A 15,756-nucleotide genomic window follows, 5' to 3' on the forward strand; every position below is an offset into this window, starting at 1 on the left:
CCAGCGTCGGAAGAGGGCCGGGCCATGGCGGATACAGGACGGGGCCACGGAAGGGGCCGGGCCGCTGCCGCCGCGGCGCCGTAGATGGCCCGCGGAGAATTCTCTCCTCTCGTGAGGCCGTCGGCATCGAAAAGGGGCTGGGCCGCCGTGAGGGGTCGGGCCGTGGCCGGCGCCGGCCGTGGCGGGCCCGACCCCTTTTTTTTCTCTTCTCCGGTGGATGGAAGAAAAGCAATAGGAATTAAATATTCTTTGAGGTATTTTCGTCTCATAATAAAGTATTGAAATATGGCTGGATGATTGTTAAACAACCAGTCAACAGGAATTAAACGTTAGAGACCGGTCAATAAATGTACTGGTGATTAATTACCCCTTTTTTTTTCATAAAAATTTGGCATGTACAATGCAAGTGTCTAATAATAAAGGGATATTATTAAATTTAAGAAAATAAAAAAATAGTTTTTAAATTTAAGAAGTATGAAAAATAAAAAATAATTTTTAAATTTAAGAAGTACGAAAAATAAAAAAAATATTTTTTAAATTTAAGAAGAGAAAAGGAAGGATATTATGGTGGGAGGAGGCTATATGTTATAATCCCTACCAATTAGGTTTCTTCTCATCTTTCTTTGTAATTAAATGTAGTTGCTTAACTAGCCACCTTCCTTTCAGAAGAAAATGCAATTAAGAAAGAAAGAACCTTGGAAGTCAAAATGGCAGGTCCTATTTTCGGTCCATTGCTGGGCAGTTATCACCAGATGGTTTGATAGTAGCACATTAAGATAGAGAGAGATCAAGTAAACACTTGTTCAAACTAGAATTTATCTCAGTAGATGCATTTTTTAACCAATAAGATAATTGATTGGAGAGGTGCCATTGATAAATATTTAAATTTGCAGACCAGTTGGAATCCAGTTTTGACAGCTCCAATCAAAGAGTCAGATCTGATGAAATGAGGAGCTTCCTTACAAATGGAAACTATTCTTCCTTGTATCCTTACAAATGGAAACTATTATTCCCAATGAACTTTAGGAGGTTCCCAAGACTACGCAGGTGATGATCTCCAGGCAGCTACTTTGTGATCATAATCTTATACAAACTGCAAAATGATTTCCATGATTTCAATAGAATGTAATATTCATTGAGGATCCACCCCAGATTCGATTTCTCATGTCCCATTTCTGAACTCACTAACCTAGAATTTTTCCCCATCCATCCATCACAAGAAGGTTGAATTTTAAGAGACAAACATGTTAATCATAATACTTTCTCAAATCGGAGATCCATAAATCGGTTTTTCAGATGCACATAAATATAATAAATTAATTCACAAGTTCAAAAATTTCCTGTAATATTATGGAAATTTTGTTCCCCTGGGAGATCTTTTAATTTATTCAGCAAATGGCATGATATATCAAACTACATTGTTAAGGTGGCACAGGTAGCTGGATACAAAATCCAAGGGTCTATATAGCTCTACTACAAATCTTATATTTGAGGCCTTGTCTGAACTGTATATAAATCTCCCATCCTTCACCACACCTTCTATGTCCTGGGCAGAACCAAAATGTGGTTCAACTATCTTTTCCAGCCTCTGCAATTCTCTGAATATTGACCGTTGGTAGGATTTATCCCAGATAAGTGGATCAAATGAGTATCCGAACAACCTTCTCCATTTTATTGATGGTTACGCTGCACGAGTGAAAATATAAAACATGAAGAACATGGCATTCTAACTCAAGGACTAAAAGTAAGATATTTTGTAAATGAAATTTCTATTTCTATTTGCTTATAGTTTATCCTTTGCGCAAACTCATGGAAGAAGTTAACAGAAAACAAGAAGAAAATGGCTGTAAAAGATTTGATGAACCTGTCGTAAAGTCCTGCACCAGCATATCCTTCCAAGTCTTCCCCTTGGAGTCTGATCTGATATTAGTGATTTTTTGATAACATGCCTACAGTTTTGCTAGGATAACTGATGATCTGGAAGGAAGATGCTTGTTAAAACAGATATTAATTTGCATCATAGCAAGTCGTAGATACATAACCTCTCAAACATTCAAAATTCTAGAATAGTTTAATCTGATTTTTTTTTCAATTCCAGCAATAATAGGTGGCCAACATGCATGCACTATGGAGAACTATCTGATTCAAGAATGATTTTCATGGCTGCGATGTCTATAAATTTAATAACATCTATCCAAAATGCGATAGAACATAAATTGGGTTGCCGTGAGCTGCCACCATATGTGTATCTTATTATTCATGCAGGCCAATTTAATAGAAACTCCAATACAGTAGTAAAGAAAGTAAGAGAGACAAAGTCAGTACACAGATTGTAAAGGTTGTGATCCTGCAATTCAAGGTTTTGAAGTCACCATAATCCTTCCATGAAGGTCAATTTTGGCACTGCTAACCCATTGATGAGATGTCTCCCTTGATTCTTAGAAGTTGCTAAGGAAAGAATGAAAGAAAGCAAGAAGCAAGATAGGTGGAGACCCCTGCTTCCCCATCTCCAAGTTCTGGGATACCTTCATCCACAAAATGATCTCTGAATCCTGAAAATTTTGGGATTGTGGGATGTATGGACCGCCACAGCCCTTGGATCTTGTTGTCCATTCATGTCATCTCTTCATGCCTTATTTGTCAAATGGGGAATACGAGGTATCACATGGATGAAGACTGCAAGGAATGCAGAATCTCATATATGAATGAGTCTAACTACAACTCAACTATCTTCACCACTTCAGCATATCAATTCAATTGTTTCTCCTGTTCATTATGTAAATCCAATACCTAAATGGGAATCAAAAACACCCTCCTGTTCCAATTTTGCGATAAAAAATAACTTTAGATAATTTATGCATCAGTTATACTAGTCATGGTATAAATGGAAATTCACCATGGATCTATAACTTGACCACACCAAAAGCAGTATTCTGTCTACACTCCACTTCAGAATTTTAGTTGGAAATTTAAGTTAAATGGACATTCCTCCGCAAAACATGATGCATTCACTTTTCATTTATCTAGCTAAAGTGGCCTACTTGTCTACTCAGAGCCTTGATTATTGTATTGAACTGTAGGATGATATATAACAATCTTGCTTTGATACTTTCCCCACAAATGCTTGATGTGCATTAGTATCATCATGTCAGGTTTTCTGAGAAGATTCTTTTGAAGGCTTGACACCAGATAGACCATAAGTTATGGGATGACAAATTCCATATTTGATAATTTTGAGAATCTTCTTTTTCATTAGGATATTTGAAAGTTGAGAATACCACTTCATCAAACAAGTCAAAAGAAAATCTACAATGTCATAATAAGGTCTGGTTTTGTTTGCCTATCCATAAAGTATGAGAGCATTAGCTGATAGAGCATGTAAATGTTGTTATCTTACATTCGGAGATTGTAGTGCAGACTTCTTGGTAATAAAGCTCATAGCCCGTCCTGGATATGCACCCACCAATGTTTCTCCCAAGCCCTTTACAATCTTTTTTTTCAACAAAAGAGTAAATAATTAAACGTCCATTTGCAAAGAATATTTTGACGAGTTCTTTACATGCTTACCTCCGTATAGATCTCTGAGGGGTTTCCAGAAATGGGATTTCTTGTATGGCTTACGAAAGCATAATCAGCATTCACTACTTCTTGAACCAATACAGCCATACAGAGGTCATCATGTTTCAATTTAGCTTTCTGCAACTAACATATGCTCTTTCATTCCACTTTGAGGCCCAAACCTGAAAAGTGCCATGAAAGTAATTAATCATATCTATTGCATTTTGATAATGCCTGTAAAGCTTATTTGCTAAATTCACTTTCAATCCAACTTTGGGAAGTAAAGTACATTCACAAAGTGGAAACTAATGATTTTTTGAAAATTAAAAAGGAACATCTATTTTCGTATCATGAGTGACTTCAAATTCTTGTAGAAGACTGCTATAATATATATGAGACAGACCACAACAGAAATTTTCATTGATATGTATTCCAATGAAAACCCTTGCTTAAGACCAAAACCTTAACAGTTTGGAACAATCACATAAGCAATTTTATGGATAATATGATATCTTGTGTGCACACAAGTGGTTTTGAAATCCATGAAATTCTACAATGCATACATAAGTAGGAGAATGTTTAATTCATGACTTGTAATCAGTTATCGATCATTCTTCTCCTTTTTGATGACAACGGAGACATAACATCCATTACATACCCTATGGTTGCAACTTTAATGACTCACTGGGTGGAAATTGAGTAAACTAGAGATGGCATAGAAGTTGGATAAATTAAGAACAAAGTGACGAAGGATCATTAGAGATAGTAGTAACATCACAGTTAGCCCTTAATAGAAACTACTGATGAATAAGTCCTCAAATCCAAACAGCTGGGACAAGAGTTGCTGAATATTGTTATTATGATTATGGTACCTTTGAGTGGATCATGTCTGAGGTCACGTGCAGTAGTAGAATTAAACACTGAATCTGATGCTCACATACAGAAAGTACATGAACCATTAAAATTGTGTGACAGAGCAAGATTAAGTTAAGAATTAGAGAAGGCACAATATGAACTCAATTATTCAGACACCAGAGAAAGCATACTAGAGAGGGTTGAGAAAGGCACGGGCTAATAAAAATGGAAGAGAATGTATTATTTTGTGTCTCTGATGTGCAATGGATATCCATTATGAGTCAGCTTGCATAAAAAATGTAGATTCACTTAGTTTTTCCTCATTAATTTGTATTTCTAAATTTGTGAGCTCTGCTAAAAGTCTTTGCAGTTTCTTTCTTTAGGTCTTTTGTAGGTTTTACAATAAATTGAAAGATAAATTGTAAAGATCTTTGAACACATTCCTACATTTTGTCCCTTTCTTTTCTTTCTTTTTCAGTACATGCTTTTTTCCCTTCTCTATTTCTTTTGTTATGTTGCTGTTATCATCATTATCAACATATAATTGCATCCAAGAAAAAAGTGTCCTTTGACATGTCATTTACTAAAATGGAATATATCCTCTCCTTCAAAAGTCAGAAAATATTGTCCCCCATGAAATAACAAAACAACCATTTGATTAGAAGGGCCAGCAAATAGAAAAAGAGGAAGAAGTCTTCTACAAAAAAAATTATGCAAAAGTTATTCAAAGGCTGGAAAAAGTTATTACCTATGGAGCTATCATTTTATCTACCATTGTTGGATTTGACTATTGGACCTGCAAATCCTTCTTTGTCAAGCCCAAAGAACTACTTTGACAAGAGAAAGAATGGTGCATATAGAATTTAGCTAGGTAAAGGTTTTTGACTGTAGATTCATGATTGAGGCCAGAGAACCTGATCCTGCAGGATTCTCGTTATTTTCTTTTTTTGACTTGAAAACATATAGGAAAGATAGATCTGAAATATTCAAGGAACTAGATAGATTGATTTGTTACTATTTCATGATTCTCAGGGTGCAATATCTCTAACCTACAATAGGTATTTTGCATCAATCTGTCATTAAATTCCTGTTGAATAAATGTATACAAGAGATTAATGCTCTGATACAGCTAAAGCTAATGGCCATATTAATGATGCTTCAAGAAGTGCAAACATAGAGGCTAGACAGCATTGGTAGCTCTTATGGATGCTCACGAAATGGTTGGTATCATCAAGCATGGAAAGGACCGAACATTGGTTCCATACAAGTGTCATCCCATTGGATCCTATTCTTCCATGTATCTAATGATGTGGAGGTTCAGTAAGTGAAAATAACTTATAGTCAAACCACTGGCTGGTTGGTGAAAGAGAGTAGAACTACAGGTTTATACACATTTTTAAAAAATAAACTTTATTAAAAATAAACACATAGAAATGATTTAAAGTTCTCATTTGTACATATCTTACCTAACTACTATGCCAAGAGGTCACCAGCATGGTACAGGCATGTGTACCCATGTACCACCTGTTCCAGTCTGTATTCTTATGCATCAGCTTTGATTGATCTGTATCAAAGAGATATGCACCGGAATGGACGAGTGCTCATAACATATACAGCCTACTTTCACATTTGAAACCCATGCCTAACCATCTTATATATGTTATGCACTACTTTCTTAGTAACTCTATAAAATTCCTTCAGCATAGTCTCCACTCTCCACCCTTTATTTTCATGAAAATTGCTGAAATCTATTGATGGTAGAAGAAACCTGCAAATGCAAGACAGATTTCCGAATGCAGATCCCCTAGAAAACATTTCATAAGCCTTTGCCCTATTCATAAAACCCAAGAACCTATTTTCGGTCACCTGTTAATAAACCAAGACCCAATAACTCCCTCTTTTCTCTCATCTACCAAGGAACTTCAATCTATCAAGATTTCTATTATTTAGCAGCAAATTCTAAAATCCTTCTTAAAACACTAAACCGTTCGACTTAAGGTCCAATATTGCACATATGCATCCCTAGACCCTAGGGTCTTCCATCAAATCTAAATAACAATTTAACTTTCAATGATATTACTACAAGATGTGCTTCCCATAGTACAAGAAGTACATGTACAAGAACTATATGTAAGGCACCTAGAAGGAATTGAAAATGCTTAAATATAGTAACATGTCACCTATAATTTTTAATATAATTTTGAGCTCCTTCATGTGAAATATAAATGCGTATTGTTAGCTTATTGAGGACCAGTACTAAGTGGTACTGACTGGCACCTGCCGATACCACTCCAGGACAGTGTTGATGTAGGACAAGCTTCCTGCAAGTTTGAGCATTGACGAAATAAGAGGGAATCAAGTCAGGCTCAAACATGGAACAAGCATGAATGACATAGTAGGCATGTATGTACAACATTTCCAAACATTACTAGTGTAAATGTCACAGTCCTAATTTGTCTTTGTTGGTGTGAGTCGATGTGGCTATTTGAAGCCTTGTAGGAGGCCCAAGCTAAGAGCAGGGATGGAACTTTCTCTATCATCGGACAAGGCTGGAATCTAGAAATCATAAATGGAGTAGAATTGGTCGCTGTAGCTTGCGCAAGCCCTTTTAAAGAAGTCAAAGCTTTAGTTATGTAGGAAGCTAGGCTCTCTATTATTTTGGAAAGGTTGGAGTTCTCTTTGTAATCTAGTAGGAGTAGGAATTCAAAAGTTATAAAAGGAGAGCAAGGCTATCACCATGTAACTGAATTTTTCTATAATCAACATATTATTCCTTCTCTTGTGAATCCAAGAGACTGCAAGCTTGGTTTGTGAGCTACTTTGCAACTTGAGAGGATGGTGCTTTTCTTGAGTTCATCTCATTTGTGCTGTGTCAGGTTTGGACCAGCATTGATGGGTACCAAGGGAAAAAGGGTGGAAGACCCATTTTTCATTTTCTTCTATTCCTGATCCTACCCCCTCTGTATAGTACTATACTTGACCGGACCAAATCAATACAGATCCCTGTATTGAGATTTTCAACCTTGGTGCAGATCCTAGGAAAAGATATATGTTGCTTATATACAAGGTAAGGCTCATAGTCATGCACCATAGACATAGCTTGCGACCCACCACAATCATCATCATCATCAGAATGGTTTTTAACCAGATGAACCTTTTTCTTATTTTGGGTGCTATTAGCTTTTGTTTAAAAAGCAAGGCAAGCAATTGCAAATATTGTGGAGATGGTCTTAGAACATTCAATTTTTAATTGTACTTAAAGAAATGCTATACTTAGAACACTCAATATTGAATGGTTTTTAAAGATATACTATATTTATATATCACACATAACTTCCTTTATTAGCCAAATAACCAAGGGACAACAAAAGAGTAGAAACTTTATTGGAGATTTCTTGTTTCACTATGGAATGAAAGACCTATTTGATAAATCAAGGAAAGGATGCAAAGAGAACATACTAGTATCAACTAAATGTAAAATGGATCAAACTATGATAAACTTAAACATTATCATAAATAAAAGCTACTGATGCATTGTCAAAGGAGACCTTCTTTATGGCTTGCCATGCTTGGTTCCACCTTTCTTCACCCTCATCACCAGGCCAACACAATTTTGAACTTCTCATTTTGTATTTAAGTTCACTCATCTGCCATGAATGTCAGATAAATCATTTAGAAAAGCAAGATATATGTCCTCCATATGAAACTCATTTGGTAAATCATATATGATGTTAACACATAACAGTCCGCCAAAATTTAATCACTTTACCAACTTATGAAAACCAACTGTAACACAGCTTTCTATTCCAAAGTTACTGAAATAAATGGTGACATCAAGCACATTACATCCATCAAGAATTAAAATTTGAGAAGTTTGCAGCTTATATGTAGAACTGATTAATAGCCATCCTCATGGAGATAATTTTGCACTCATCATATTTAATAAAGATATTGCAATTAGATGATTATTTGATGAATTAGACAGGAATTTATCATCAAAATAGAGGCTGCATGACGTTTTTTGGAGATAATATAAAAGCACTTGTTACAAAATCATGGTTCAAGAGATGTCATATGGTAATTCAAGAATTATTTGCAATTATATGTCATCATTATAACTCAGAAAGAAGTTCAGCGGCGCCTATGCAGTTCCTCCCGCTCTGATAAAATTAGAAAAAAAATGGAGATTTTAATTATTTGGAGAATATAAAATGTAGGTCATAAGACGTGTTATTATACATGTAAATGACTAGTTACTGCAGCAGACATTTTCCTCAATTCTTCATCCAAAACTAACATGTGTTGCCATGTCTCAAAGGCTAAGGCTTCTCAATGTATGGTTATGTTTCATTTGCTAGCACAAGACGATGAAAAAAATGATGATGTTACTGTTTTATCAGTTATTATCTGCTATCACACCTAGTATGGTACCCATTTCATTTAGAACATCATTGTTAGATATCTATAATGATGTCATACTATAATATTAAAAAAATAAAATACTTAAAGATTTTTTGAGAATTTGCAAAATATCAGATTCAACAGAATGTTCCTGATAGGAAGGGTGAATGCTTTGTTATGATATAGAACATTAGCATGGTAGTTGTTTCATGTGTTAGAAAGGTAAACCATACATTATACAAGATGATGCTGTGTCCAAAACCAAATTAGTTTTTCAACATAATGCACAATGTTGGCATGCAGATGCATTCTCATGCATATGCCTTACATGTGTGTACTAAAAAAACAACTTCATTGTCATAAGGTATATATGTAAAATTAGCGCGCTCCTTGTTTTTTCACATCTTTTACTTTTTTCAGGTTTACTCTTTTTATTTGAATATGATCAAAGCAATTGCTTTCAAGTTTTGAGAAGAAACAAGATATTCTCTAGCTACTAAAAAGATTCTCTAAAATTGAACTCCTCCCCATATGTATAACATCATGTACAAACATGCAAAGGATGAGGAATACGTATAAAAACCTGCAAAGTGATCCTAAAAATGAAATAAAAAATTCATTTGAATATTAACTAGAACTAATACTTTAGTAATTAGTATCAACTGATTTTAGTCTATTTAAAGTAAGGCCATTTCTAGCTTTCTAAAACTATGAAATCCCAAGATATTAATGAGAAGCATTATCAGTTCAGCTAAGACTGAGATTTAGTTCTTACTTCTTAGATAAGAAGCTTCATGTCAACTTCAACGATTATTGACTATTAAAAACACAAGCATACAATCACAGCTATATGAAAGTTACCAACTGAAAAGGAGCTTTCATTTCTAATATAGCATCTTGTATCATTTGAAGTTTTGCAATGTCTCCTCCATTTACTAATCCATTGAAGAAAGAAACTTTCTTTGCCAAATCCTGTAAGAAAATAACACAATAGCCTAATTGGAGCAAGTGAAAAATATGTTGGGGAATATCATTGTGGCAACATGAATACTCAAGTTCTGAAAAAACCTAGATGATTGAGTGTCATCATATGTATAGAACTTTCTTACAAAAAAAATCATTATACTGACAAGTGCCAACTAACATACTTTACAAATATTTGTAGTTCTACGAAATGCTTATGTTCTCAGATGGAGTAAGTTTTCTCAACAGTCAACAATTTACCTTCCAAACTCTTTCATTTACAATATAGTTCTATAATACTTTCATGATATGAAAAGTTCATCTAATTCTATCCGGGTCTTCCATAAACAAAATCCTGTTTCTAGACAGGTAGCATATTGTGTGTCATAAATATCACGGTATGCGAATGTCATTGAAATATAATAGTAAGTTCTGTGTTTTGTGCTGTTTATGTGCATGTTTTTGTATCTGTGCACCATGGTATGTCAAAATATTCAGTATGTAATATTAAGTAAAGAAGCAGGTTATGTGTATGTATTAGTTTTTGCCAGTGAACCTACACAAACATAGCGTGTCTTGATTTTATGAAACAAAAGTAGAAAAGAGATAATACAAATAGCTCATGTTTGCTAAAGTTGTTTATAATAGGTGTAAAAACGTTTAGGGTGAGTCAACCACCTCGATACATGGATAATCAAGTGATCTTCGCAAAGGAGCCTTAGACAATGGAGTAATATCTGCAAACTACAGTGCACATCTGTTTTGGTTCAAGAGCATATTTTGGGCTACAATAATCTGCACTATGTTTTGAACCTAGCAAATTTTTATTGCGCTCCAGTTTGCAGGCTTCATTACTGAAGGTTTCATGCTCATCTTCCTCAGTCTACTCCTATACATCTCCTCATGATTTGTAAATTTAGATGTGGAAGTTTGTTATGTTATGCAATATTTACTTATTACTATCTGCAGGAAACTGCTAAATCAGGAGCCAATGTTGACCCAACCAAATACTAACATATATCAATTCCGAACAGGAAGAAAAAGCCCATTAAAATTCTATCATAGAAAATCACTAAATTGAAATGATCCCCCTTCTCTCTCTGTTTCTCTCTATAATGCTTTGTTCCTTGAAGTTATGATATGAAGAATAAAAAGGCATCCCAGTGCACGAGGTTGGGGAGGGTCATATGTACATAGCCTTACCCCTGCATGCAAAGAGGCTCTTTATAAGTCATAATGGAGCAACCTGTTGTGCCAAGGCCCACCCTCACTATGATTTAAAGAATGTGAGGGAAAAAAAGTCATGAGAGAGAGGGTTTGTGCATAGCTGCCAGTCGATCCTGCTCTGCAACCCTTACCTTCCACTCAAAATATGGGATAAGTTTTTTTTTTCCTTATTCTTAATGCACAACAATCAAATGGGAGAGACACCAAAATGAAATTTTGGATAGGATGATAAGGAAGGAGGAGGATGCCAATCCTGGATTCATCCCATCATCCACCATCCCCCCACCCTCCAAAAAAAAGAAAAAGAAAAAAATCTAGGCTCCACCACTGGTCAATGGCCACATAGCTACCTTCCTCGAAATATCTTTTCATCAAGGATGCTTGAGCTTAGATACAAGACTATAGCAGAAGTTTTGATGGCGCTTCATTCAAAAAAAGGTGATCTACTAAATTTGGATGTGGACGTACCTTCAAATGATGCTGAAAGTAACAATGTGTACGATAATAACCTGTTTTATGTAAATACAGAAATTTCTAGATTTTCCTTCTTGAAACTACAGGATGTCCATCCTTTCAAGGAAAACATGCATCTAATGTTGATAACCAAGTAACTGCAATTATAGGAAAAGCTGAAAGTTATTGTCATCATTATGATGTCTGCTACCATAGCTTCAGACCTCCCCATGGCACTTGATGGATACAAAATACGTAAAGAGTAGTTTAAACTTTAAGCAGTGTATACCAAATGGGTTCCTGTCTCAAATCTGAAAAATACTCAGACTATAGTCTATATAAAGAATAGGACAGTTTTTCCTCATAAAGTTATATCTCATTGCATCAAGAAAAATTAGCAGTTTTTCAAAGAAATATTACATTTATTGGGCCATTGTAAACTATGAAATAAGAGCTAAAAATGTATGATTTCTCAAGCATTGAACAGTAAACATTTTCTGTTTCCGGATATTGAAGCTAGGCAGTTACCTTGTTAACCTCTGCTGAAATGGAAGCTTCAAACGCTCCAAAAGGAAGAGCAACCGAAATTGGAACTTTTATCCATGATGGGACTCTACCTCTAAGATATTCAATGTTGTTGGATTTAGCACCAACCTACACATTTGATATTCACTGTGAACAAACTGTCATCATAAATCATATTATTGAATATTTATACTCGTCCCTAGTGGTGCAATTAGTGCCACAAAACTTGCCAATAACTCTCTTTCTTTCCAATCTCCAGATTCCAGAAAATAATTCTATTTGGTTAATAGAATTTTTGGGACCAGGAAACATGATATGCTTCACGTCAATTCTTCATGACATCATAACAAATGAAAAAACAATAAGAAAAAATACAGTGAGATATGAACAATGAATAGATAATGGCCAAGAAAGAAATACGCCCATATGTTTGAAAGAAACTTAGAGCAACTGTATATATAATATGAGTGAGGCCATAGCACACCATCATGCAAATATATCTTTATCATTTTGAGTTCTATGTCTTGACCTTGTATATACTTGATGCAGGACAAGCCCAGGGAACATAATAACTGATGTCACACAAATATGATAAAGCCTAACACAAAATGATGCAAAACCTATGTATGCAAAATTAATAAATGATGCATTCTAAGGCTAACTAAGAATCTGAAATTAAAATCCTGATCTAATTATATGCAGAAATTCAGCTAATAAACATTCCTGACCACATGATTAATGCATGAGAAAGTAATCTATGCATGCATGTGCTGAATTATTCGATGAAAAGCAGATGAGAACAATTAAAATACAAATTAGAGCAAATGAAAACATCAAAGCTACGAAAATTCTGTTGAAAGACAACAAGTGATGGGTCTGAGTTCGCTAGTACTCAAAGGCTGTTGTTGGCTGACGCTATATTTAGGACCAACCTCCCGTAATCACTTATGCCCACAGCAAAGGGAGATACTCTATATTCTATAAGTAGTTTTCATATCTTTATTGACTTTACAAAAGCTAATAAATATTAGGTATATAGGAAGTTAGGAATTAAAATACCATTTCACTGGAGAACTCCTGAGCTGAGATAGCAAATCTGCCACTGAAAGTCTTCTTCTTTAACATCACTCCTTTTGGAGAGAAAGATGCTTTTTGCGGGTAAAAAGAACAAACTGACTTGACTTCACTGCACTAAAAAATAATAGCTTAGACATCAAAAAATAACAAAGTTTCTAGAAAAGATGCAGCAATAACCAAAGCAGCTTGCCTGTATGCTAGGCCCGATGGTGTTGGTCTTACTGAAATTTTCATGCCCTTCTTCAGTTGGAGATCTTGAAGAATATTTTGATCAAAGCATGAAGCAAAACACACCTATAGTATGCAGAACATCATATCTTCTAATCAAGCAATCATACTAGGACATTATCTCTTTTAGTACATACATAAAAATAAAATATAAAAAATATTAGATCTGTATCTCAACCCTCAAGTCAAAATAAAGGTCCTTGCATCCCTCGGCTGATGATACTTAATAGTCACATATTTCTAGTATGATACCTTATTATTTCTAGCTCTTATAGAAACATGAGATAGAACATCAGGCATATCTGATGTCAGCACCCCAACAACTCCATCCGGGATCTCTTCCTCACCGGTCACTTTATTTGATATTATAATCGTCGGTCTGTTGAAGACTTTGCTCTGAACATCTATAAGTTTGTTCACACAGTCTATGAAACCACATACTTCCACTGGACTGATAACCTGCCAGCTGCCACAAATATGTAACAATATATTATTGAAGTTTATAAAAGTACATACTGAATAGGAATTATTATTATTAAATATCTAAGAGATAGTTCATCCATCAGACCTTTTACCTTCCCAGGTTTGCTATATTTCGAATTATGGGATTTAGACGATTAACAAGTATTGAGAGAGTTGCTCCAGACCCTGCTCTGATTAACTCCTCTGTGAAATTGACAACCTAAAATACAGAGAGCTCAACTATTCAAATTTCAAAACAATAATGAATCATCAGATCATGGACCCAGATCTGGAAACCAGATATACGAATTTCTTAACGACCTAGCAGTAACAATCAAAACTGTTAACCTTTATCCTAAACATATGGATAGGTAACTAAAGAACATATATCAGAATTAAATTGAAAACTTACAGCCCAAGATTCCACTCTAAGCAATTTGCCTAGATATTCTGCACTTGGTTGCATCATTTTCAGGTAATATTGAGCCTTATCAGCAAGTGTCAGCTGTATACGGTCAAGAACAGCTTTTGTATGCAAGGACCACTGCTGATCATGAGGTTTATATGAATCACAGGCACGGTACCAGTCCTTCAATGAAAAAAATTCATACCAACAATAGGGAAAATTGGTAAGTTTTTGTGAATAGTTTTGAATAGAAAACCATGAACCATGAAGCATGTAGAAATGATACAAAGCATAGTAAGCACTGCAGTGTAGAAAACAGATGGTATAACAATTTAAGCAAAGATATTCTAAGATAATGAAGAACTACATGAATAACATGACATACCATATCAAAGTTAAGTTAAAGATATCTGGCACAAACTAAATGGATATCATAGACATGTTGTGATCGATCAACATCCTTTTGCCGCATAACAGTATTTTCTTTTTGTGCATCTAAAAGGACTGGAATTCAATGTTCTAATGATATATAAGCAGTGTTACCTAGACATAGGTGTGGAACAGTGGAAGTGTCATGATGGCAGAATGCTGGAAAGAATAATGTCTACTCTATATATAAAAGGTAAAAGGACCCTAACATCTAAAAGTAATAATATTAATAAGTAGGGGAAAAAATCCAATTCCAGCTTTGTGACATCCCAACCCCCCTACCTGCAACAGCAGGTCACCTTTATATGTTTGTTATCTGGATTCTTGTCTTGTCAATGACCAGAAATCAAGGTAGAATTGCATCATTTGTGGGAGACAGCTCACAATGTAAGGAACTAGAGTGTCCTTACTCTTGACCAACGAGGTTAATGTACAACTCAAGGATCCAAAAGCTGGAGAATAAGCCACCAAGAAGAGGTTCTGTGGGTGGTTCCTCTGGTTAATTGATGTCAAATGAAGATAAGAAACTAAAATTGCTGCCAAGTAATAATAAATTCAGCAATCTCAAAATGAAAGTCTTTCAGGTGTCACTCATCGTGTGTGCAGATGGTAATTAAACCCATGAACTAATTATTTGCACTTACAAGTTGAAAATCCATAAAAAGAATGACATCGCACACTACATGGTAGTGTGAGGATTTTTGTGAGGACCAGTGCGGGCATGTTGCAGCAGTGCATCATGCACAAATGTATGACAAACCTTAGTCCCTCACATGCTATACAAAAGAACTAAATGATTATCATTTTTACATGCATGATACAAATTTCTAAACCCATATATAGTCCCTATATCTAGCATAATTAGAGGTAGTGAATATTGAATTAGGTCTAAAATGTTATAGTAGATTCATTTGCATGTTATCTTTCATTTGAATAAATTCCAGGATTTTGTGTTAATCACTTAATTGTCCTTCTAATTGCAAACAAAAAATTCATATGATAATTAAAATGACAAATTAAATGAAATGAAACAAATATCTAATGCTATATAAAGATGGCCTCCATTACCTTGGTGATATAAATGAGGTCTTCATTGTTGACTGTTGAAAGGCACAAGTTTTCAAGCATCAAAGATACCAAAGACATAAGTTCCTGCCCAGTCAATCAGTTTC

The 15,756-nt window shown here is 35.0% G+C and overlaps 1 protein-coding gene across 2 annotated transcripts in view; it reads right to left on the minus strand.

Moving 5' to 3' along the window:
• Nucleotides 1-1,922: 1,922 nt before the first annotated feature.
• The window catches only part of LOC103717330 (alpha-glucan water dikinase 2), a 30,664-nt gene continuing 16,830 nt past the window's right edge, over nucleotides 1,923-15,756 (minus strand). The window contains exons 19-30 of one of the 2 annotated variants that reach the window (XR_005507712.1): nucleotides 15,653-15,736; nucleotides 14,162-14,338; nucleotides 13,863-13,969; nucleotides 13,540-13,753; nucleotides 13,250-13,353; nucleotides 13,042-13,168; nucleotides 11,986-12,111; nucleotides 9,676-9,786; nucleotides 7,962-8,060; nucleotides 3,568-3,740; nucleotides 3,398-3,490; nucleotides 1,923-1,977 (exon numbers count right to left, since the gene is read on the minus strand). Coding sequence is in view for 1 of the 2 variants with exons in the window: in XM_039117694.1 (XP_038973622.1) it covers nucleotides 6,654-6,734; nucleotides 7,962-8,060; nucleotides 9,676-9,786; nucleotides 11,986-12,111; nucleotides 13,042-13,168; nucleotides 13,250-13,353; nucleotides 13,540-13,753; nucleotides 13,863-13,969; nucleotides 14,162-14,338; nucleotides 15,653-15,736 (1,230 nt within the window). In the remaining variant the exon portion in view is untranslated. Of the gene's footprint in view, nucleotides 1,978-3,397; nucleotides 3,491-3,567; nucleotides 3,741-5,470; nucleotides 6,735-7,961; nucleotides 8,061-9,675; nucleotides 9,787-11,985; nucleotides 12,112-13,041; nucleotides 13,169-13,249; nucleotides 13,354-13,539; nucleotides 13,754-13,862; nucleotides 13,970-14,161; nucleotides 14,339-15,652; nucleotides 15,737-15,756 lie in introns of those variants that run through there. The other variant, XM_039117694.1, reaches the window with a different exon arrangement.

This window comes from Phoenix dactylifera, unplaced genomic scaffold, assembly GCF_009389715.1.
Source record: "Phoenix dactylifera cultivar Barhee BC4 unplaced genomic scaffold, palm_55x_up_171113_PBpolish2nd_filt_p 000261F, whole genome shotgun sequence".
Lineage (NCBI taxonomy): Eukaryota > Viridiplantae > Streptophyta > Magnoliopsida > Arecales > Arecaceae > Phoenix > Phoenix dactylifera.